The sequence below is a fragment of the Ranitomeya variabilis genome, chromosome 1 (assembly GCF_051348905.1).
Source record: "Ranitomeya variabilis isolate aRanVar5 chromosome 1, aRanVar5.hap1, whole genome shotgun sequence".
In the NCBI taxonomy this organism is placed as follows: Eukaryota; Metazoa; Chordata; class Amphibia; order Anura; family Dendrobatidae; genus Ranitomeya; species Ranitomeya variabilis.
In genome coordinates, this window is record NC_135232.1 from 1,140,772,932 (window position 1) to 1,140,796,616 (window position 23,685).

The following is a 23,685-nucleotide window of genomic DNA, read 5'->3' on the forward strand; positions in this document are numbered from 1 at the left end:
AATGTTTTATACACACAGATAAAGTGTTTGATACTAAGGTGTCCATGGGCATCACTGGGGCTTTTATACCCAAAGCTCTATTCCCAAACACTCATGCTGACATCACCCAGGGAACAATCCGGAGCTGCCACATCATGGACATGCTCAATAGGGTGTTTTCTGGACTTAGTCTCCAGAGCGTTCGCTCATCCCTGCCTACCACTGGTTACCATAGGCATGACTGAAGAGCCAGCAGTAACCAGAGAAACAGCACAAGCCTGAGCAAGATGCTGATACTGATGTCATTGCTCAGCAGCACCTGCAGCGGCCAAAGATGAATGGGAGACCACTGATGCAGGCAAAGCTTGGGATCTACCCTGTACAGCAGGAAAATGCTGCATTACCCCCCAGCTAGCATCACTCCGTGAGGTTTGCCATGCTAAAAAGCTGCTATAAGCTGGGGGGCACAAATGTGCTCTATAGGCTCCCAGGTCCTATGCTCAGGCCATGACCCTTAAGGTCCACCCAAAAAAAAAAATTGCCACATACCACCTTGGACCCAACAATGGCATCAGCCTCAAAATTGTCCAAGGATATATCCGAGCTCCTGACAGGAGTCCCACAAGACTGGGCCATTTATACGGGTTTCAACAAAGACACATGGAAGGTGTCAGTGATGTCAAGATGTGATGGAAGGCTGAGATGGTAGACTACAGGGTTCACCTGTTCCAGGACCTTCAAAGGACCTAGAGAGCGGGGAGCAATTTTAGTGGACTCCACACACAGCCAGATGTTACAAGCCAAGAGCCACACTAAATCACCAAGTGCCATGGGAGGGTCTGAGAAAAGTTTCCCAGAACTTTGCCAGTGTTCCCCTGCCTCTGCTGTATTTGAGTTGTGTCTCTCTCGCCTATACTCCTTGGTTGTCCAATAAACTGTGACTTCTGCAACCAGCGTTTTCAGATGAGATTTTTTTAAAATAATTCCTCAACCAGGGCCTTCTGGCACTGCCCAATTTTAGTAGACCTGTCCACCTCAAGAATAAGAGATAGCAAGTTCTCCTTGTAGAGTGGGTCTAGAAGTGTCACTTACCAGTAATAACTGTCACCCAAAATTTGGAGAATGCTAGGGTCACCGAAAAGGCAGCGTAACATAAACTCAGCCATGCTTGCCAGACTGCTAACAGGCAAGACTCCCGTGTCCTTAGAAAGAGGACAACTGAACTTGCTCTCCTCCTCATCCTCCCTGTCCTCATGCCATCCATGCTAAACAGATGGTATGACAGTTTTGCAGGTAGCAGCATCTATAGTGCATGAAACTAGCTCCTGTTCTTCCTCCTCCTCTTCCTCTTCCTCATTGTCACCCAATCCACATTGGGATGAGATGGGGCTGGGCTGTGTGTAATCACCCTTTATGGTTCCTTGCTCCATCTCATCGTGCTCTGCCTGCAATGCATCCTATTTGACTGTGATCAGAGAGTGTCTCAGAACACAGAGAAGTGGGATTTTGATGCTAATTATGGCATCATTGCCGCTCACCATCTTGGTGCAGTCCTCACAGTTCTGGAGGATGGTACATATGTCTTACATTCATGTCCACTCCTGAGGTCTTATGTGTGGAGTGTGAACTGAATACCATGGCGTTGTTGATGCTGGAAGTCAACAACTGCCCTCTTCTGCTCAAATACTTCCCAACATCTGCAGTGTAGAGTCCCAACACGTGGGGACATCACACAACAAACAGTGAGCCTGAAGCTGCAAACTCTGCTGAAGAACTGCAAGTGTGGTGAAAGCTGTTGCTGATTTTCTAAATTGGGCACACAGGTGCCATTTTTTCTCAAGCATATCTGGCAGCTCCGGGTAGCTTTTGAGAAACCTTTGAACAATGAGGTTAAGCGCAGGGGCCAGGCATGGTACTTGTGTGAGCTCGCCTCGCCTCAGAGCTGCCAACAGGTTCCGGCCATTGTCACATACAACCATGCCTGGCTGTAGGTTCAGCAGTATCAGTCACAGATCTGCCTGCTCTTTCAGACCTGTCCACAACTCTTCAGCATTGTGCGTTTTGTCACCTAAGCATATTAACTTCAACACAGCCTGTTGCTGCTTGGCTGAGGTAGTGCTGCAGTGCTTCCAGCTTGTGAGTGATGTGGTCATTTCAGAGATGAAGGCTGAAGAGGAAGAGGAGGAGTCGCATGAGCTGTAGACTGTGGAGCCAACGCTGATTGACATAGGGCCCGCAACCCTTGGCGTTAACAGGATGTGTTCCATCCCAAGGTCAGACTGGGTCCCAGCTTCCACTATGTTAACCCAGTGTGCCATCAGCGAGATGTACCATCCCTGCCCATAAGCAATGGTCCTCGTGTCTTTGGTTAGGTGGACTTTCCCAGTAAAAGCAATATTGAGGGCACGACTAATGTTGTCAGACACGAGCTTGTGTAATGCGGGGACGGCACAGCGGTTGAAATAGTGATGGCTGGGGACCGAGTACCTGGGGACGGCTGCCGCCATCAGGTTGGGGAAAGCTTTCATCTCCATGAGCCTGAAAGGCAACATTTCGAGCGCAAGCAGATGAGAAATGTGTGAATCTAGTAGTGTGGCTAAGACCCAGCAAAAAAAAGTTGATTGGAGCACAAAAATGCCCCAATTTTTAACCCACAAATAGATGACGTGTGTGACGAGAATACCAAACTGGCCTGTATTTTTTTTAAGCAAAATTGTGGCGCATCTTGGCACCATCCAGGTTGAAAACTCCTCCAGACATGGATTACGGCATTGGGCAGAATGATAGACAGGTATGGTATATTTTTGTTTTTTTTATTTTAGGCTTATTACAGGAGAACGAGGGCTTTGGTGGAATTAGGCATTTAAATAAAGATGGAAAACTGTGTTTAGTCTTATTTCAAATAAGGGACTTTATTCTGGCTGTGTATTTGCCATACAACTAGAGGATTATTAATAAATAGGTGTCTTATAGACGCCTCTCAATTACTAAGTCATGGGCTTGATGTCACTGGACAATACAAAGGTGACATCAACTCCACAAATATGAACCCCACTTGCCACTGCTACAGGGCAAGTGGGATGAGCTGGGCAAAGTGCAAGAATTGGCATCTCTAATAGATGTGCCTTTTCTGGGCAGTTACAGGCTGCTATTTTTAGGCTGGGGAGGTCAATATCCATGGCCCCTTACCAGCCTGAGAATACCAGCCCCCAGCTGTGAGCTTCAGCATGGCTGGTTGTCAAAAATGGGGAAGACTATGCCTTTTGTTTTAATTATTTATTTAAGTAATTAAAAAACACTTCCCACTAAAGGATGGTGGAGATGTAATTTCATCCTGTGGGAAATGATGTAAAAGAAACAGAATGTGAGTAAATCCACAGTTGGCTGTTTTGTGGCATTTTACAAGGAAGAGGGCAGACCTGCAGTTGAGAAGATGGAATCTATTTCCATATTTGCACCTAAGCTGAGTGGCAGAGCTAGTACCTATATGACTGAAACTGAAATTTTTAATTTTTTAATATACCACGATTCCAAAGTTTAGGGTCACTCAATTTTGTGTTTTCCATGAAAATGCATACTTTTATTAATCAAATGAGTTGCCAAATGAATTGAAAATCTCATCCAGACATTGACAAGGTTCGAAGAAAAGATTTTTATTTGAAATGACAATTTTCTCCTTCAAACTTTGCTTTCGTCAAAGAATGCTGCCTTTGCAGCAATTCCAGCATTTCAGACCTTTTGGAATTATAGCAGTTAATTTGCTGAGGTAATCTGGAGAAATTTCACCCCACGCTTCCAGAAGCCCCTCCCACAAGTTGGTTTGGCTTGATGGGCACTTTTTGCGCACCATACGGTCAAGCTGCTCCCACAACAGCTCATTGGGGTTGAGATCTGGTGACTGCTCTGGCCACTCAATTACAGATAGAATACCAGCTCCCTGCTTCTTCCCTAAATAGTTCTTGCTTAATTTGGAGGTATGCTTTGGGTCACTGTCCTGTTGTAGGATGAAATTGGCTCCAAGCAAGCACTGTCCACAGGGTATGGCATGGCATTGCAAAATGGAGTGATAGCCTTCCTTATTCAATATCTGTTTTACCTTGTACAATTCACCCACTTTACCAGCACCAAAGTAACCCCAGACCATCACATTACTTCCACCATTCTTGACAGATGGCGTCAGGCACTCTTTCAGCATCGTTTCAGTTGTTCTATGTCTCACAAATGTTCTTCTGTGTGATCCAAACACCCCAAACTTGGATTCATAGTCTATAACACATTTGAAAAGTCAGTCTTAAGATATTTCTTTACCCAGTCTTGACATTTTATCTTATGTTTCTTGTTCAAAGGTGGTCATTTTTCAGCCTTCCTTACCTTGGCCATGTCCCTGAGTATCAAACACCTTGTGCTTTTTGTTAATCCAGTAACGTTGCAGCTCTGAAATATGGCAAAACTGGTGTCAAATGGCATCTTGGCAGCTTCACGCTTGATTTTCCTCAATTCATGGGCAGTTATTTTGCCCTTTTTTTGCCCAACACGCTTCTTGCGACCCTGTTGGCTATTTGCCATGAAGCGCTTGTTCAGTGATCACGCTTCAAAAGTTTGGCAATTTCAAGACTGCTGCCTCCCTCTGCAAGACATCTCACAATTTTGGACTTTTCAGAGCCCGTCAAATCTCTCTTCTGACCCATTTTGCCAAAGGAAAGGAAGTTGCCTAATAATTAAGCACACCTTATATAGAGTTTTGATGTCATGAGATAACACCCCTCCTCATTAAAGAGATACACATCACCTGATTTACTTAATTGGTAGTTGGCTCTCAAGCCTGAACTGCTCGGAATAGGACAACATGTATAAAAAGTATCATGTGATCAAAATACAACTTGCCTAATAATTCTGCATACAGTGTATTTTTCAATCTGTGTGTTATCCGATCCTCACTGATTCATAGAGGAAGGTGGGATTTTTTTCTCATTAGTGGGGATAAGCAGCCCTTGGTAGTCCAGATTCTGGTACTCAACTTGAAGTTTAGTCCAAAGTTCGGTTTGAGTACCAGAACTTGACCCAAACTTGAACCTGAAACCATTGAAAACAATGGGAACCTGAACTTTGGACTTGGAAAATATTCTCTCTCTCTCCTCCCAGACTTTCCCCGGAACTCCGAACATTAAATCATATTCCCTGAAGAAGTTTATGTTTGTATTTCAGCGCCGGGCCCTAACTCTACGGTACGAACCCCAAACTTTTGAGTTCGGATTCGCTCATCTCTATTCATTAGTGAAAAAAAAATGATAACATTCTGAAGAAATATTGATAAATCTCTGATGACACATAACGGTCTGATGAAAGTCTGAAAATAACAGATGACTCGGTACTTTTTTCTCAAACATCATAAAACCTGACATATGAATGAGGTTTTCTTGAGGTAAACTATGAACTTCCCCTTTTCAATTAATTGCAGTCCTTGCTTGACACACTGAGGATAACAGTAGATGATGTCTTGCATGTGTGCCGCTAACTGGGCTATCTGGTGGAATGACATCTACCTTTACCTCTTGTCTGTCACATCCACTTACTGGGTGCTGGGCAGGGGCCTCCTAAATGTTTGCATTTCCTACCTTTTACTATACTTATTTTAATACACTGTGTTCCAAATTATTATGCAAATAATATTTCCCCATATTTTCTCTAAATTACCTATCTGAATTGCAATCATTGTTATTTTCCAGTCATCTACTATTCTAGTATAATTGCAATGTTTTGGAAAAAACTGCCTATGAAAACAGTATCTTTTTTAAAAAAATAAACACTCAAAATGCATGTTCCAAATTATTATGCACAGCAGAGTTTTCAACCTTTTTTTTTATTTTGAACAAAAAAATGGTCAATTGTGAAGTTATAAGCATTATCAGCTTATTACAAAATGAAATCAAACAGTTTTCAAGTGAAAACTTTATTCTAGGTGATGTTACATTTGCACGTATGACCCCTTGTTCAAAAGAAGCTTCTGAACTCTCTTGTCCATTGAATTTGTCAGTTTTTGGATGGTTTTTGCTTCAATTGTTTTGCATGTGGACAGAATACCCTCCCAGAGCTGTTGCTTAGATGTGAACTGCCTCCCACCATCATAGACACTCCTTTTGATGATGCTCCAGAGGTTCTCAATGGGGTTGAGGTCAGGGGAAGATGGTGGCCACACCATAAGTTTGTCCTCTTTTATGCACATAGCAGCAAGAGATGCAGATGTGTTTTTTGCAGCATAAGAAAGGTTCTTCCTCTTGAACCATGGCAGGAAGTGTTGTTTTAGAAACTCCACATAGATTATGGAGTTCATTTTTACCCCTTCAGGGATCATAAAGGGGCCGACAATCTCTCTCCCCATGATTCCAGCCCAAAACATTACTACACTTCCTCCTTGTTGGTGCCTTAGCCGTGTTTTCATGGGGTGTCCATCCTCCACTCCATCCATCTGGACCATCAAGCGTTGCACGGCACTCATCGGTGAACAAAACAGTTTGGAAGTCAGTCTTCATGTATCGTTTGGCCCACTGGAGCCGTTTCTGTTTGTTGCAGTGGATAGAGGTGGTCAACAGGATGGCTTACGCACAGCTGCAAACCTCTAAAGGACCCTGCATCTTGTTGTTCTGGGGACGTTGGAGGCACCAGGAGCTTCAAAATCTTGTCTGCTGCTATGACAAGGCATTTTTGCAGCTGCTCTTTAAACCTTATGCAATTGCCTGTTGGAAAGAGTCCTCAATTTTTCCTTATCAGCACGCACACGTGTGTGCTGGGAATCAGCTACATACTTCTTGATTGTGTGATGATCACGATGAAGTGTCTTGGCAATGTTGATTGTAGTCATGCTTTGACCTAAATACTCCACAATTTGTTGCTTCTCAGCAGCCAACACATCCTTTTTCTTTCCCATTTTGGCAAAAAATGTAGGCTGCTTAATAATGTGGAACAGCCTTCTTAAGTAGTCTTGCCTTTATTTGGACACAACTGCCAAACTAATGTGCACAGGTATCTGCAATTGCTTTCAGTGATATAAAGAGCCCTGACACACCATCAATGAGTTTAAATGACAAACAAAAAAATTGTAACCTTATCACTCCTAAACTCTATGTGCATAATAATTTGGAACACAGTGTACATATTTAAGAGAAGTAATCAGAACACCCACATGCATTGATGTATCCAGGAATTATATTTTACATAGACAAAGATAAATATACAGAGCTCTTAATTTCTAAACATTCAGTTACCTTGTGCTAATTAAGGGCCATAAATGATGACAAGCTGAGTGCTAAGACACATTATACATGAGGCCATTCAATAGAAATAAAAGGACATGTGCCTATGTGCAATAATGTTAATTGTTAGGCTGGGTGCAAGATATACAAAAATATACAGTTGATTGCAAAAATATTCACCCCTTGGAATTTTTCTTGTTTTGCTACCTCACAATCTGGAATTTCACTGTTTTTTGATGGTTTGCATTAATTCATGTAAAGAACATGTTTACAGCTGTGAACAATTAGTTTTCTTTTTATTGTGAAGCAAACAACAAATAAGACAAAATAACTAGTGTTGAGCGATACCTTCCGATATTTGAAAGTATTGGTATCGGATTGGATACCCAAAAAATATCGGATATCGCCGATACCGATACCCGATACCAATACAAGTCAATGGGACACAAATATCGGAACGTAATAGGGAGCGATCCTGGATGGTTCCCAGGGTGTGAAGGAGAGGAAACTCTCCTTCAGGCCCTGGGATCCATATTCATGTAAAAAATAAAGAATAAAAATAAAAAATATGGATATACTCACCCTCGGACGGCCCCTGGCTGTCACCGCTGCAAGCGTCTGCCTCCGTTCCTAAGAATGCAGAGTGAAGGACCTTCGATTACGTCACGGTCATGTGAGCGGTCACGCGACCAATCACAAGACCGCGACGTCATCGCAGGTCCTACACTCACTGCATTCTTAGGAACGGAGGCTGCCGGTTGCACCGCTGAGAGCCAGGGGCCGTCGGTGGGTGAGTATATCCATATTTTTTAGTTTTATTCTTTATTTTTATATGAATATGGATCCCGATTCCGATTTCCTATAACACAAAAATATCGAAACTCGGTATCGGAATTCCGATACAGCGAATATCAGCCGATACCCGATACTTGCAGTATCGGAATGCTCAACACTAAAAATAACTGAAAACGTCAGTTTGCATAACTATTCATCCCCTCGGAAGTCTGTACAGTCATGGCCAAAAATTTTGAGAATGAGACAAATATTAATTTTTCCAAAGTCTACTGCTTCATTTTTTCTAATGGCAATTTGCATATACTCCTGAATGTCAGAGTGATCAGCTTAACAGCAATTACTGTACTTGCAAAGTCAATATTTGCCCAGAAAATGAACTTTAACCCCCAAAACACATTTCAACATCATTGCAGTCCTGCCTTAAAAGGAGCAGCTAACATCGTTTTAGTGATTGATCCATTAACACAGGTGTGGGTGTTGATGAGGGCTGGCGATCAATCAGTCATGATTAAGTAAGAATGACATCACTGGACACTTTAAAAGGAGGCTGGTGCTTGGCATCATTGTTTCTCTTCAGTTAACCATGGTTATCTCTAAAGAAACACGTGCAGCCATCATTGCACTGCACAAAAATGGCCTAACAGGGAAGAGTATCGCAGCTACAAAGATTGCACCTCAGTCAACAATCTATCGCATCATCAAGAACTTCAAAGAGAGAGCATCCATTGTTGTCAAAAAGGCTCCAGGGCGCGCAAGAAAGACCAGCAAGCGCCAGGACCGTATCTTAAAACTGTTTCAGCTGCGGGTTCAGACTACCAGCAGTGCCGAGCTTGCCCAGGAATGGCAGCAGGCTGGTGTGAGTGCTTCTGCACGCACTGTGAGGCGGAGACTCTTTGAGCAAGGCCTGGTTTCAAGGAGGGCAGCAAAGAAGCCACTTCTCTCCAGAAAAAACATCAGGGACCGACTGATATTCTGCAAAAGGTACAGGGAGTGGACTGCTGAGGACTGGGGCAAAGTCATTTTCTCTGATGAATCCCCTTTTTGATTGTTTGGGACATCTGGAAAACAGCTTATTCGAAGAAGAAGAGGTGAGCGCTACCACCAGTCTTGTCTCATGCCAACTGTAAAGCATCCTGAAACCATTCATGTGTGGGGTTGCTTCTCAGCCAAGGGAATCGGCTCACTCACAGTCTTGCCTAAAAACACAGCCATGAATAAAGAATGGTACCAGAATGTCCTCCAAGAGCAACTTCTCCCAACCATCCAAGAGCAGTTTGGCGCCCAACAATGCCTTTCCCAGCATGATGGAGCACCTTGCCATAAAGCAAAGGTGATAACTAAATGGCTCATGGAACAAAACATAGAGATTCTGGGTCCATGGCCTGGAAACTCCCCAGATTTTAATCCCATTGAGAACTTGTGGTCAATCATCAAGAGACGGGTGGACAAACAAAAACCAACAAATTCAGGCAAAATGCAAGCATTGATTATGCAAGAATGGACTGCTATCAGTCAGGATTTGGTCCAGAAATTGATTGAGAGCATGCCAGGGAGAATTGCAGAGGTCTTGAAGAAGAAGGGTCAACACTGCAAATATTGACTTGCTGCATTAACTCATTCTAACTGTCAATATAACCTATTGGTACTCATAATATGATTGCAATTATATTTCTGTATGTGATATAAACATCAGACAAACACTAATAAAAACCAGAGGGCAGCAGATCATGTGAAAATATAATTTTGGTGTCATTCTCAAAAATTTTGGCTATGACTGTAGAGCCTCCATTTGTGCCAAATACAGCTGCCAGTCCCTTTGGATAGGTATCTAGGAGCTTTCCACATCTTACAACTGGGATTTTTGCTCATTCTTCAAGGTAAAACTGCTCCAGCTCCTTCAGGTTAGATGGTTTCCTCTGGTGAACTGCGATCTTTACGTTTGACCACAAATTCTCCATTGGATTAAAGTCTGGGCTTTGACTAGGCCACTTCAAAACATTTACACGTTTTCCCTTAACCCCATAAGGACAAGGGGGATTTTCGTTTTGAGTTTCCATTTTTTGATCCTCTTCTTCTCACAGATAATAACTTTTTTATTTTTCCGTCAATATGTCCATGTGAGGGCTTGATCTTTGCGGGACGAGTTGTACTTTTGAACGGCACCATTTTACCCTATCATGTAGTGGAAAACAGGAAAAAAATTCCAAATGCGATTAAATTGCAGAAAACGTGCATTCCACAATTGTTTTTTTGGATTTTTTTTGTCATGTTCACTAAATGCTAAAACTGACCTGCCATTATAAAACTCCAGTTCAATACGAGTTCACAGACACCAAACATATTTTGGTTCTTTTTTATTTAAGTGGTGAAAAAAATAAAAAATAAAAAAAAGTTGCCATTTTTCGATACCCATAGCGTCTCCATTTTTCGGAATCTGGTGCTTATTTTTTATTCGTCGAACTGACGTTTTTATTGATACCATTTGGTTATGTACACAATCTTTTGAACACCTGTTACTGCATTTTATTACAATGTAGCAGCGACCAAAAAAAAATTCAGGTGTTTCGATTTTTTTTCTGACTACACCGTTTACCGACTGGATTAATAATTTTTATATATTGATAGATTGGGTGATTCTGAAAGCGGCAATACCAAATATGTGTATATTTGATGGGTTTTTTGTTTCATTTTGAATGGGGCGAAAGGGGGGTGATTTGAACTTTTTTTTTATTTTTTATATTTTTAAAAACATTTTTGAACTTTTTACTTGCTTCAATAGTCTACATGGGAGATTAGAAGCTGCCATAATGCGATCGGTGCTGCTACATAGAGGCGATTATCAGGTCACCTGTATGTAGCAGAATACCTTACTTGCTTTGAGCACTGGGCGGCACTCATAGCTATCCGGCTATGACAACCACAGGGGTCTCCTGCTGACTCCAGGTTGTCATGCCAACCTATCAGCAACCAGCGGTCATGTGACACGGGTGCCAATGGAAGGAGGTAAAGACGCGCTTCCTGCATGTGCATGTTAAATGTCAGAGTTTGACAGCGGCATTTAACATTTTAACAACCGCGGGTGAATCACGATTCCACCCACGGCTGTGAGGTGCACATTTCAGCTGTTCAGATTGGTTGTCATGTGCCAGAAAAGGTGCGTGCTCATTGCTGAAGCCCACACCAAACAGAGGGAGACGTTCAATGAAGGACACTGCCCGTCAATGGAGATTAAGGGATTAAACCACTCGAATGTTGCTTTAGCACTTTGGGTCATTGTCTTGTTGGAAGGTGAAGCTCCATCCTAGTTTCAAATCAGTGACAGACTGGAACAGGTTTTGTGCAAAATAATAACTTTATTTTGCACCATCCATCTTCTCTTCGACTTGGACCGTTTTCTCTGTCTCTGCTGCCAAAAAACATCCCCCAGAGCATGATGCTGCCATCCCCATATTTTGCTGTGAGGATGGTGTTCTTGGGGGGATATCAGCTATGGTGTGAGGTTCTCACCACCATTCAAAGTACCCTCTGGAGTTAACTAACAAACATAGCTTCTTGGGTGTCCCAAAATATTAAAACATAACCTTTAATCAATTATTAACGGGACAAATATCACAAACAAACCAAATAAAGTGCTCGTGCAAACCAGTGCTCATTAAAAAATGGTTTGGTCTCACCACTGTTGACAGCCAAAAGATCCCGGCCTCCTTCCGGAAGTACCTCTCCGAGAAATGGATCCACACAAGAAAAAGGGGACTATATATGGGGAGAGAGACATAAGCGGTATGCAATAATTTCCTAGACTCCCTGTTGTGCCCCAGTATTGCTCCTGTCCTAACAAGAACAGGCCCCAAGTGGACCCTATAGCGATACTTCCAATGATATGGGGCTAAATACTCCCTACGCATTTCTTCCTCAATGGTGGGGATTCATCAGGGGAGTTAATATAAAGATTTGGGAAGTATGAAAAAACTAATCCTGCCCGTAAGTCAAAAAAGGCCCTGCAGTGGCAAGGTGCCAGGTAAGTGACTGCCCATGTTGCTCATATTTTTTCATACTTCCCAGAAGCTATATTTGTTCTTGGGGTGATGAGGTGTGTTGATTTGGTGACAGATATAGTGTTTACCTTGGTGGCCAAAGTTCCATTTTGGTCTCATCTGATGCCAGCACCTTCCTACATATATTTGGGGAGTCTCCCAAATGTTTTTTGGCAAACTCAAAAGCAGACTTACAATTTTTATGTGTATGCAAAAGTTTTTTTTCTGCCCACTTTTCCATCAAAGCAATCTCTATGGAGTGTACGGCTTATTATGGTTGCATGGACAAAACCGCCAGTCTCTGCTTGAGAACTCTGCAGCTCCTCCTCTGATTAATGTCCTCCTTGCCCGGGCTGAGAGTTTTGTTATGGTACCATGTTCTTTCTATCTGGTGATAATGGATTTGATGGTTCTCCAGGCGGATCATCACAAATTGTGCTTTTTTTTTTATAACCCAACCCTGACTTGTTCTTCTCAACAACATTGTCCCTGACTTATTTGGAAATCTCCTTGGTCTTTATGGAGTTTGGTCAGTGGTGCCTCTTGTTACTGGTGCTGCAGCCTCTGTGGCCTTTCAGAAAACAATTAAATTGCACAGGGGGACATCCTGTCACTAAGCATGGGACTTATGAAGGCAATTGTTTGCACCTGAAATATTTAGGAGCTTCATTACAAATAGAGGTGAATACATATACAGATGCCAATTATTATTTTTTATCCCAAAAATGTATTTTATTCCTATATATTTCTCACTTCATCAACTTAGACTATTTAGTGCATTACACACAAATCGGATAACAAAATATTTAAACCCAGGTTGTAAATAATGTAACAAAATAGGTAAAAGCCTAGGGAGGTGGAAATGTTCACAAGCTACTGCATATATGTTATGTATATCTATCATCTATATCTATAGAATTCATTGCTGTGCAAAAACAATGGACAAAAGCAAGTGAAAAACATATGCAAAGCCGCATCTCAAAGGAATAAAAAAAGCTGTGTTTTTCCTGTCAAGAGATGGAGGAATGGTGCAGAAATTTTTGCATCCAAATACTCAAAGTGTGCACATACCCTTGGTGTTTGCTTTTATTTGCCTGGATAAACTACATTTTGAGTTTAACTCTGGTCTCACCAGTATGATGTAACATTTAGGGAGGAATATGCAGCCTAAAATGCCAAAACTTGAACTTATTACAGCAAATATTTCTACAAGAACAGTATTTTTCCCCGTAACACTCATGTAGGATGGGATGAAAGCCACCCAAACACTGCAGACCACCAGCATGCTGAATGTGATGTTCTTAGCTTCATTGAAACTATCAGGTAAATTTCTGGCCAAGAAAGCAACAGTGAAACTGATGGCAGCAAGTAGTCCCATATAACCCAGGAGCATGGAAAAGGCCAACATTGACCCTTCATTACACTGAAATATGATCTTGTCCTCATAAAAGTCAGTGTTCATCTCTGGGAATGGAGGAGAAGTAGATAACCAAATGATACTGAGCAAAACTTGTATAAATGAGCAGAAGAAGACCACACAGTTTGTAATCCTCACACCAATCAATTGTCTCCAAGAAGTCCCAGGTTTGGTGGCCTTGAAGGCCATGTAGACCATGATGGTTTTAGCCAGAATAGAAGATATGGCTACAGAGAAGATGATCCCAAATGAAGTCTGACGAAGCATGCAGGTGACATGCGTAGGACGACCCAAAAACAAAAATACACAGAGGAAACTCAACATGATGGAAACCAGGAGAATTAAACTCATGGTTTTATTATTTGCTTGAACAACTGGAGTATCTTGAAAAATAATAAAAATTCCCAAAATTACAGATGTTTTAAGAAAACATAAGACAGAAATTACAGAAATTACAAGAACTGCAGGGTCATTTTTGTAGGACAAATATTCAATAGATTTCGGTACACATTGATTGAAGTCATTTGGCCACTGATCTTCTGGACATTTTTGGCATGATACACTGTCTAAAAAAACAACAACAAACAAACAGTAAACCTTAACCAACCCCTATAGGACTACTCTATTGAAGAGTTTTATGACAAAGACATATTTTACAACTCAGGTAATTCAGCAAAACACAACTCACTAATGGCTTCAGGTATCCAAGTAATTATGTGTGACACATAAGGAAACACATCTTGTTTCATTTATGAAGGAGGGACTCTTGAAGTCACAAAGCCTATTTTTAGAGGGGCATCAGGAGGTATTAATATTGTTAAAAGGCCATTTTTAAATAGTCGGTCTCCTATGCTTTTATTGCCTATGAAGTGAGTGGCTGGGCTGCCAACAATTACAATGCACCCCAATATCCCTTTCACGAGAGGTACAGGAGGGCTTCCTGAGAAAATGTTCATTGAATGCAAGGCCTGCCCTGCTATGAAATTATATGCACCCCAATAAGCCTTTGAACCCATGTACTACATGGCCACAGGAAAAGACACTTCACATTCCTCAGTTGGTCCTGCAATACTGTTTTCTTATGTATTACCTGCAAGGCCTGCCCTGCTATCAAGTCAAATGCACCGCAATAAGCCTTTGAACCCAGGTACTGGATGGCCACAGGAAAACCCACTTCACATTCTTCAGTTAGTCTTGCCATACTGTTTCCTTATGCATTGAATGCAAGTTCCGCCTTTACCCAAATTTGCATGGACTCCAATACCCTTTGGGAGAAACATGGAGGAGGGCCTCATAAATAAGCTGTCCCATTACAAAGGAGTGTCTCTCCTAGACTTGTGATGCCCAGCAGACAAACATATCCCCATGGGGGTTACATTTTTAAACAATTATTTATGGGGATCATAGACGCCCTTGGCCAAAAATTGAATGGCTGTAGCAGCACAGAACACGTTCACTATGGTGTTTTAGTGGCGGAGAATGATGATATGTATGTGGAGTTAGTCATTATTAAAAACTAGGCCCAATGTTAAGGAGCGTGTCTCCTTGACTTGTAATGCCCATACACTAAGTGTATGGGCTGACAAACATTTCCCCATGTTGGATACATTTGTGAAAGAATATTTAATTGGGATCACAGACACCCTTGAAAAAAAATTGACCGTTTGTAGCAGCACGGAACACGTGAACCCTGGTGATCTAGTGGTGAAAAATGATGAGATGGAGGAAGGCTTCATTAAAAACTAGGCCCAATGATAAGGAGTGGGTCTACTAGGCTTGTAACAACCATACATGAATTTTATGGGCTAACAAACATTTCCCCAATGGGGTAAATAAAAAAAAAATATACTGTGGCATCATAGACACCCTTGCCAACAAATTGACTGTCTGTAGCAGCACAGAAGACGTTAAGCCTGCTGATCTAGTGGTCGAGAATGAAGAGATATTTCTGAAGGCCTCATGAAAAACTAAGCCCAATGTAAAGGAGTGGGTCTCCTAGACCTGTAATGACCATACATGCAGTGCATGGGCTGACAAACATTTCCCCAATGGGGGAAATTATTTTTTTAAATATACTATGGGCATCATAGACACCCTTGCCAAAAAAAAATTGACTGTCTGTAGCAGCACAGAAGATGTTAAGCCTGGTGATCTAATGGTGGAGAATGAGGAGACATAAAGATAAATCATAATAAAATAAAGTAAATAAATACAAAATGTGAATACACCTATGAACATAAATAACAAAATGGAGGGGCAAACACTGGTTCATAGATTTGAAGCCAGAATGTGTTCAATGATATAAGTTTGTCCCTAGCAAAAGCTCAGAGACAGCGCTATAAATAAAAATATAATATAAAAGTCTTTGAATTATTTCCGATTGAAGAGGTATACACTACCTCATTAGAGGACTGTTCAGAGTTAGGGAAAATGGAAAATATAAGAATAAATGGGAATAATAGATGTACATCTTTTTTTTCATGACATTTCTCCCTGTGGGAGTAACATTTGTTTTAGTTTCCAATTAGTAACGGGCATCATAAAAACACCTTTGCACAAAAAAATTGTGACTTTGGCATCACAGAATCCGTTCACCTTGGTGTAGGGTTGAGCGACTTTCATTTTTTTAATATCGAGTCGGGTTTTGCGAAACCCTACTTTGTGCAAAGTCGAGTCGAGTGAAGTCGGCCGATTATCGCAAAAAGTCGGGGATCGACCGAAACATGAAACCCAATGCAAGTCAATGGGGATGCATAGTCGGCAGTGAGTGGAGGCCAGGAAAACACCTACAGTGCTCATTTTAATGCAAAAAACATCCATTCTTGTTTCTGAAGCTTGTTAATCTTAATTAACTTTATAATAATAGTTGGGCATTGGAAATTGGGGGTCATTGGGCAAAAGTTGTGGGGGTAGGGCTGGTTCAAGGTTTTAGTGGGCCCAGGAAACGTGGACTACGTCACGGCGGTGGAGCAGTGAGAGGTAAGTATTTCAACTTTGCAAGTGCTGTGATCCTGAGCAAGCAGGGAGGCCCACTCGTTCGCATTGGCATTGGCACAGGCCCCTCAAAGTACGGCGGTGTGTTTGCATGGCGGGGGCGCCTCCCACCGGCAGCGACACTTTTGCGTACCCTGATGGGCCCTGTGCCTGTGACGTCGCCAACGAGTATGCCCCCCTACCTGTTGAAGAAACCTGCACTTTCATCTGCACCTTCCTCTTTGTCCCTGTGTAAAGTGGTATAGTATGCGGGAAGGGGAACCAACGTTTCAGCAGGGTCAGATTGTGGCTGTGTAGCGTGCAAGGGGAATGTAGTGGTCTGGGTCAAAATACCACAAGACTCATCTAGCACCGGCTGGGCAATGGGCAGGATGAGGAGGAAACACTGATATAGGCCCAAATAATAAAGTGGGCTAAATGCAGTTCAAAATTGGTAACAGGACTAACCAGGCGGCATTGCTTAGTTCACTGGAGGACAACTGAAATGAGAGGCAGACACAGTTAGTAGGCCCAAATAATAAAGTGAGCAAAATAAAGTTCAAAATTGGTAGCAGGAGTAAACAGGCGGCACTGCTTTGTTCAGTGGAGGAGAACACCTTTGAGCGGCAGACACCATTAGTAGGCCCCAACCACCAATTTTTTTAAAAATAGCACTTAATGAGAGCCAGAAGGTTGAAGCTCAGATTTATTCAGTTGAGGACAACACCAGGGAGCGTCAGACACCGTTAGTAGGCCCCAACCACCAATTTTTTTTTAAAAAGCACTTAATGAGAGCCAGAAGGTTGAAGCTCAGATTTATTCAGTTGAGGACAACACCAGGGAGCGGCAAACAGAGTTATTAGGCCCCAACCACCAATTTTTTTAAAAAAAAGCACTTAATGAGAGCCAGAAGGTTGAAGCTCAGATTTATTCAGTTGAGGACAACACCAGGGAGCGTCAGACACCGTTAGTAGGCCCCAACCACCAATTTTTTTTAAAAAAGCACTTAATGAGAGCCAGAAGGTTGAAGCTCAGATTTATTCAGTTGAGGACAACACCAGGGAGCGTCAGACACCGTTAGTAGGCCCCAACCACCAATTTAAAAAAAAAACCAACTTAATGAGAGCCAGAAGGTTGAAGCTCAGATTTATACAGTGGAGAACAATTTGAATTAGGGACTGCAGACAGACTTAGTAGGCTGTCCCCTGTGGACCATGCATCCACCACATTAACCCATTGCGCCGTAATGGACACATAACCTTCCGTGGCCAGGCCTACAGGTCCATGCGTCTGTTGTCAGGTGTACCTTTGTACTCACAGATTGACAGAGTGCATGGACAATGCGGTCTTTTACATGCTGGTGGAGGGTTGGGATGGCTTTTCTCGCAAAAGAAGTGTCAACTGGGTAGCTCATAGCGTGGTACAGCGTAGTCCATCATGGCTTTATTAATATTAAATAAAATAAAAAGATAGGCTCTATGCATTTTAAAATAGGTTCCAGGGGTACACGGGCAGCATTGGTGTGGTCAGTGGAGGAGGATTGCAAGGAGGGACCGCAGACAGGCTTACTAGGCCTAAAATAACTAAAAATAGGCTCAAGGCACTTAGAGTTATCTCGCAGGGGTACACGGGCAGCATTGTTGTGGTCAGTGGAGGAGAATTGCAAGCAGGGACCGCAGACAGGCTTACTAGGCCTAAAATAACTAAAAATAGGCTCAAGGCAGTTTTAAATAGGTTACATGGGTACACAGGCAGCATTGTTGTGGTCAGTGGAGGAGGATTGCAAGGAGGGACCGCAGACAGGCTTACTAGGCCTAAAATAACTAAAAATAGGCTCAAGGCAGTTTTAAATAGGTTACATGGGTACACAGGCAGCATTGTTGTGGTCAGTAGAGGAGGATTGCAAGGAGGCACCGCAGACAGGCTTACTAGGCCTAAAATAACTAAAAATAGGCTCAAGGCAGTTTTAAATAGGTTACATGGGTACACAGGCAGCATTGTTGTGGTCAGTGGAGGAGGATTGCAAGGAGGGACCGCAGACAGGCTTACTAGGCCTAAAATAACTAAAAATAGGCTCAAGGCAGTTTTAAATAGGTTACATAGGTACACAGGCAGCATTGTTGTGGTCAGTGGAGGAGGATTGCAAGGAGGCACCGCAGACAGGCTTACTAGGCCTAAAATAACTAAAAATAGGCTCAAGGCACTTAGAGTTATCTCGCAGGGGAACACAAGCAGCATTGTTGTGGTCAGTGGAGGAGGATTGCAAGGAGGCACCGCAGACAGGCTTACTAGGCCTAAAATAACTAAAAATAGGCTCAAGGCACTTAGAGTTATCTCGCAGGGGCACACAGGCAGCATTGTTGTGGTCAGTGGAGGAGGATTGCAAGGAGGCACCGCATACAGGCTTACTAGGCCTAAAATAACTAAAAATAGGCTCAAGGCAGTTTTAAATAGGTTACATGGGTACACATGCAGCATTGTTGTGGTCAGTGGAGGAGGATTGCAAGGAAGCACCGCAGACAGGCTTACTAGGCCTAAAATAACTAAAAATAGGCTCAAGGCAGTTTTAAATAGGTTACATGGGTACACAGGCAGCATTGTTGTGGTCAGTGGAGGAGGATTGCAAGGAGGCACCGCAGACAGGCTTACTAGGCCTAAAACAACTAAAAATAGGCTTAAGGCACTTAGAGTTATCGCGCAGGGGTACACAGGCAGCATTGGTGTGGTCAGCGGAGGACGATTGCAAGGAGTGTCTGACACAGTTAGTGCTCACAAAAAATAAATAGATGTTAATGTCTCGCAAACCCCCACCCCCAAAAAAAAAAAAAGTGTGGCATACTTAGCTACAGGGGTGGGCTCATCTGCTGAGTTTCTGACATAGTAATTTGGCAGTAAGTATTTACTGGTGTCAATATAGGACACTGACCCAGACTACTTTAACTAGCATCATAGATGTCAACAAATTGGTATTGTCAGTGCCAGGCATTTTTATGATGTCAGCGCATAGACCAAACATTGGTGGAGTTGTGCAAGATAATTTTGCACGTGGTAGAGCACAGTTTGAGCTGGGGGGGTGAACTGTCTTGTGGCGGGCGGTACCGCCCCAGGGCCCCTCAACTGCCTGCCCGTGTATCCTCCCACAAATACATAACAGCACGCCTCTGTTCGCACAGTCTCTGAAGCATGTGCAGTGTGGAGTTCCACCTTGTTGCAACGTCGATGATTAGGTGATGCTGGGGAAGGTTCAAAGACCACTGATAGTTCTGCATACGGCTGGAGTGTACGGGCGAACGGCGGATATGCGAGCAAAGTCTGCGCACTTTGAGGAGCAGGTCGAGTAACCCCGGATAACTTTTCAGGAAGCACTGCACCACCAGGTTTAAGGTCTGAGCCAGGCAAGGAATGTGTTTCAGTTGGGAAAGGGCTATGGCAGCCATGAAATTCCTTCCGTTATCACTCACTATCTTGCCTGCCTCAAGATGTACAGTGCCCAGCCATGACTGAGTTTCTTTCTGCAAGAACTCTGACAGAACTTCCGCGGTGTGTCTGTTGTCGCCCAAACACTTCATTGCCAATACAGCCTGCTGACGCTTGCCACTAGCAGTCCCATAATGGCACACCTGGTGTGCAACAGTGGCAGCTGCGGATGGAGTGGATGGGTGACAGCGGTCTGTGGACGAGCTCTCGCTTCTGCAGGAGGAGGAAGAGGAGGAGGGGGGGCGAACGCCTACAGCCAACTCTTTCCTTGACCGTGGGCTAGGCAGAACTGTCCCAATATTGCTGTCGCCTGTGGACCCTGCATCCACCACATTCACCCAGTGTGCCGTGATGGACACATAACGTCCCTGGCCATGCCTACTGGTCCATGCATCTGTTGTCAGGTGCACCTTTGTAGTCACAGAATGCCTGTGTGCATTGAAGATGCGGTCTTTAACATGATGTTGGAGGGCTGGGATGGCTTTTCTAGAAAAGAAGTGTCGACTGGGTAGCTCGTAGCGTGGTACAGCGTAGTCCATCAGTGCTTTGAAAGCTTCACTTTCAGCTAACCGGTAGGGCATCATCTCTAATGAGATTAGTCTAGCAATGTGGGCATTCAAACCCTGTGTACCCGGATGCGAGGATGAGTTCTTCCTTTTCCTAACAAGAGTCTCATGTAGGGTGAGCTAGACTGGAGAGCTGGAGATCGTGGAACTAGCGGTGGTGCCGGTGGACATGGCAGACTGAGAGAGGTTTGGAGATAGTATTCTTGCTGGTGCCCTACAAGCAGTGTTTGCTACTATGAACCTGGTGATTCCCTGACTGCTTTGGCCTCGAGACAAAAGCTGCACAGATACTGCAAGTGTTGCGGGAAATGGTGGGCTTACAGGGAGGGAAGGGATGTAGCGTTGCTGACTAGCTTCATTGGCCGAGGGTGCTGCAACCTTTAGGGACGTTTGGTAGTTAGTCCAGGCTTGCAAATGCATGGTGGTTAAATGTCTATGCATGCAACTTGTATTTAGACTTTTAAGATTCTGACCTCTGCTTAAGGTAGTTGAACATTTTTGACAGATGACTTTGCGCTGATCATTTGGATTTTGTATAAAAAAAATGCCAGACTGCACTCTTTCTACTATCGGATACCTTTTCAGGCATTGCAGACTGAGCTTCTTTAACCGGATGGCCACGCTGTCCTCCAACTGGTTTTGGTTTTGCCACGTGTTTTTGGCCAGATACGGGCCCGGCAGATGGAACCTGTTGTGATTTTGATGCCTGCTGCGGCTCCTCCTCCTCCTCCTCCACTTCATAACTACTGCCGCCTGCACCCTGTTCCCCTAATGGCTGCCAATCGGGGTCAACAACTGGGTCATTTTTTTGCCTTCCTCTGGATCAACATGTTAGGGCATGTTAGGTTAGGCTATGGGTTGAACTAGATGGACTTACAGTCTTCCTTCAACCTTAATAACTATGACTATGACTATGACTATGACTATCTATGACCTCCTCTTTTATCTCGTGTGCAACTTTGTCTGTGTCACCGTGTAAGCCGGTGGCATAGCGTTCATGAAGGGGCACCTTAGTCTCAGCTGTGTTTGATTCTGGCTCAGTACACTTCGAGGGCAATGTTCTGGTCTGAGTCAAATGAACAGCATAGTAATCTGGCTGTGGCTGTGCATCAGTGCACTCCATGTCCGATTCAACTTCTAATGGGCATGGCCTGTTAACTGTTTCACTGTCTAACCCAGGAATGGTATGTGTAAAGAGCTCCATGGAGTAACCCGTTGTGTCTCCTGACGCATCCTTCTCTTTTGTTCTGGGTGAATAAGACAAGGAAGCGACTTGTCCCTGACAGTGAACATCCACTAACGACGCGCTGCTTTTACATTTTGCACTTTCAGAAGAGGAGGCAAAAGAGCTAGAGGCTGAGTCAGCAAGGAAAGCCAAAACTTGTTCTTGCTGCTCCGGCTTTAAAAGCAGTTTTCCTACTCCCAGAAAAGGTAGCGTTCGAGGCCTTGTGTAGGCAGACGACGTTTTTGGCTCAACAACTCGAGACTTAGGTGCTGTACTGCTTTTACCATGACCACCTGATGCTCCACCACCACTACCATCATTACCAGCTGACAATGACCGCCCACGGCCACGACCTCTTCCACCAGACTTCCTCATTGTTTGCAAAACGTAACCAAAGTAACGGTATTTGTTACTGTAAAACAACTTATAAGGTGAACTCTAAATTCGGTAGGATTTAGGCTGGTTTCACACTTGCGTTTTTGTAAGCTGCGTTTTAGCGCTAAAAAACGCAAAAAAACGCATGCGTTTTTTTCCCCTATACTTAACATTAAAAACACATGCGTTTTTTTCGCATGCGTTTTGACGCGTTTTCGGCAACGCATGCGTTTTTTGACGCGTGCGTTCATTTGCAGAAATGCTACCTGTAGTATTTTCTTGCGGCATTTTTTTGCCGTGAAAAAATGCATGAGTTTTTTCGCGGCAAAAAAATGCATTGCTGTCTATGTAAACGCATGCGTTTTTAAGCACATGCGTTTGTTTGCGTTAAAAACGCATGCGTTTTTATAGAAAAACACAAGGAAACACAAAAAAACAAGAAAACCCCAACCCCAACCCTACCCCTAACCTCACCCCTAACCGTTTAATGAACATTTTCTGACAGTCATAGTGCCACGTATTTCAGTGCCACGTATTTAAGTGCCACGTACTATAAATACTATAACTACGTGGTTATATGTGGCACTGAAATATCGTGGCACGTAAATACGTGGCACTTAAATGCGTGGCACTGAAATACGTGGCACTGAAATATCGTGGCATTTACGTGAAATACGTGGCACTTATATACGTGGCACTTAAATACGTGTAATACGTAGCACTTATATACATGGCACTTAAATACGTGGCACTTAAATATCGTGGCACTTATATACGTGGCATTAAATAAGTGGCACTTAAATACGTGTAATACGTGGCACTTATATACGTGGCACTTATATAAGTGGCACTTAAATACGTGGCACTTAAATATCGTGGCACTTAAATACGTGGCACTTAAATACATGTAATACGTGGCACTTATATACGTGGCACTTAAATACGTGGCACTTAAATATTGTGGCATTTACGTGAAATACGTGGCACTTAAATACGTGGCACTTATATGCGTGGCACTTAAATACGTGGCACGTAAATACGTGGCACGTAAATACGTGGCACTTAAATATGTGGCCACTGAAATATCGTGGCACTTATATACGTATATACGTATATAAACGTATTTCAGTGCCACATATTTCAGTGCCACATATTTCAGGTTAGGGTTAGGGGTGGGGTTAGGGTTAGGGGTAGGGTTAGGGGTAGGGTTAGGGTTTGGATCCCTTTATCACCTTGATGGTGGGGGTGGTTTAGGGGTAGGGTTAGGGGTAGGGGTAGGGTTAGGGGTAGGGTTAGGGTTAGGGGTAGGGTTAGGGGTAGGGTTAGGGGTAGGGTTAGGGTTTGGATCCCTTTATCACCTTGATGGTGGGGGGTGGCTTAGGGTTAGGGGTAGGGTTAGGGGTAGGGTTAGGGTTTGGATCCCTTTATCACCTTGATGGTGGGGGGTGGCTTATCAGTGACCTGGTGACCAGGACATTCTAATAAAAAGCTACCCCTAACCCTAACCCTAGGGATCCTAACCCTAACCCTAGCTAATTCTATTAATAGTGTGTTTTCTAGTTGATTTTGATGTTTGGCAGCTGTCACACACTTC

General features: G+C 43.3%; 1 protein-coding gene across 1 annotated transcript in view; it reads right to left on the reverse strand.

Annotated features, from left to right (window-relative positions):
* Positions 1 to 615: 615 nt before the first annotated feature.
* Positions 616 to 23,685, reverse strand: part of LOC143800681 (vomeronasal type-2 receptor 26-like) — a 58,084-nt gene continuing 35,014 nt past the window's right edge. Inside the window, exons 2-4 of the mRNA XM_077281204.1 lie at positions 13,191 to 14,084; positions 11,699 to 11,777; positions 616 to 725 (exon numbers count right to left, since the gene is read on the reverse strand). Of these exons, the coding sequence (XP_077137319.1) occupies positions 616 to 725; positions 11,699 to 11,777; positions 13,191 to 14,084 (1,083 nt within the window). The remainder of the gene's footprint in view (positions 726 to 11,698; positions 11,778 to 13,190; positions 14,085 to 23,685) is intronic.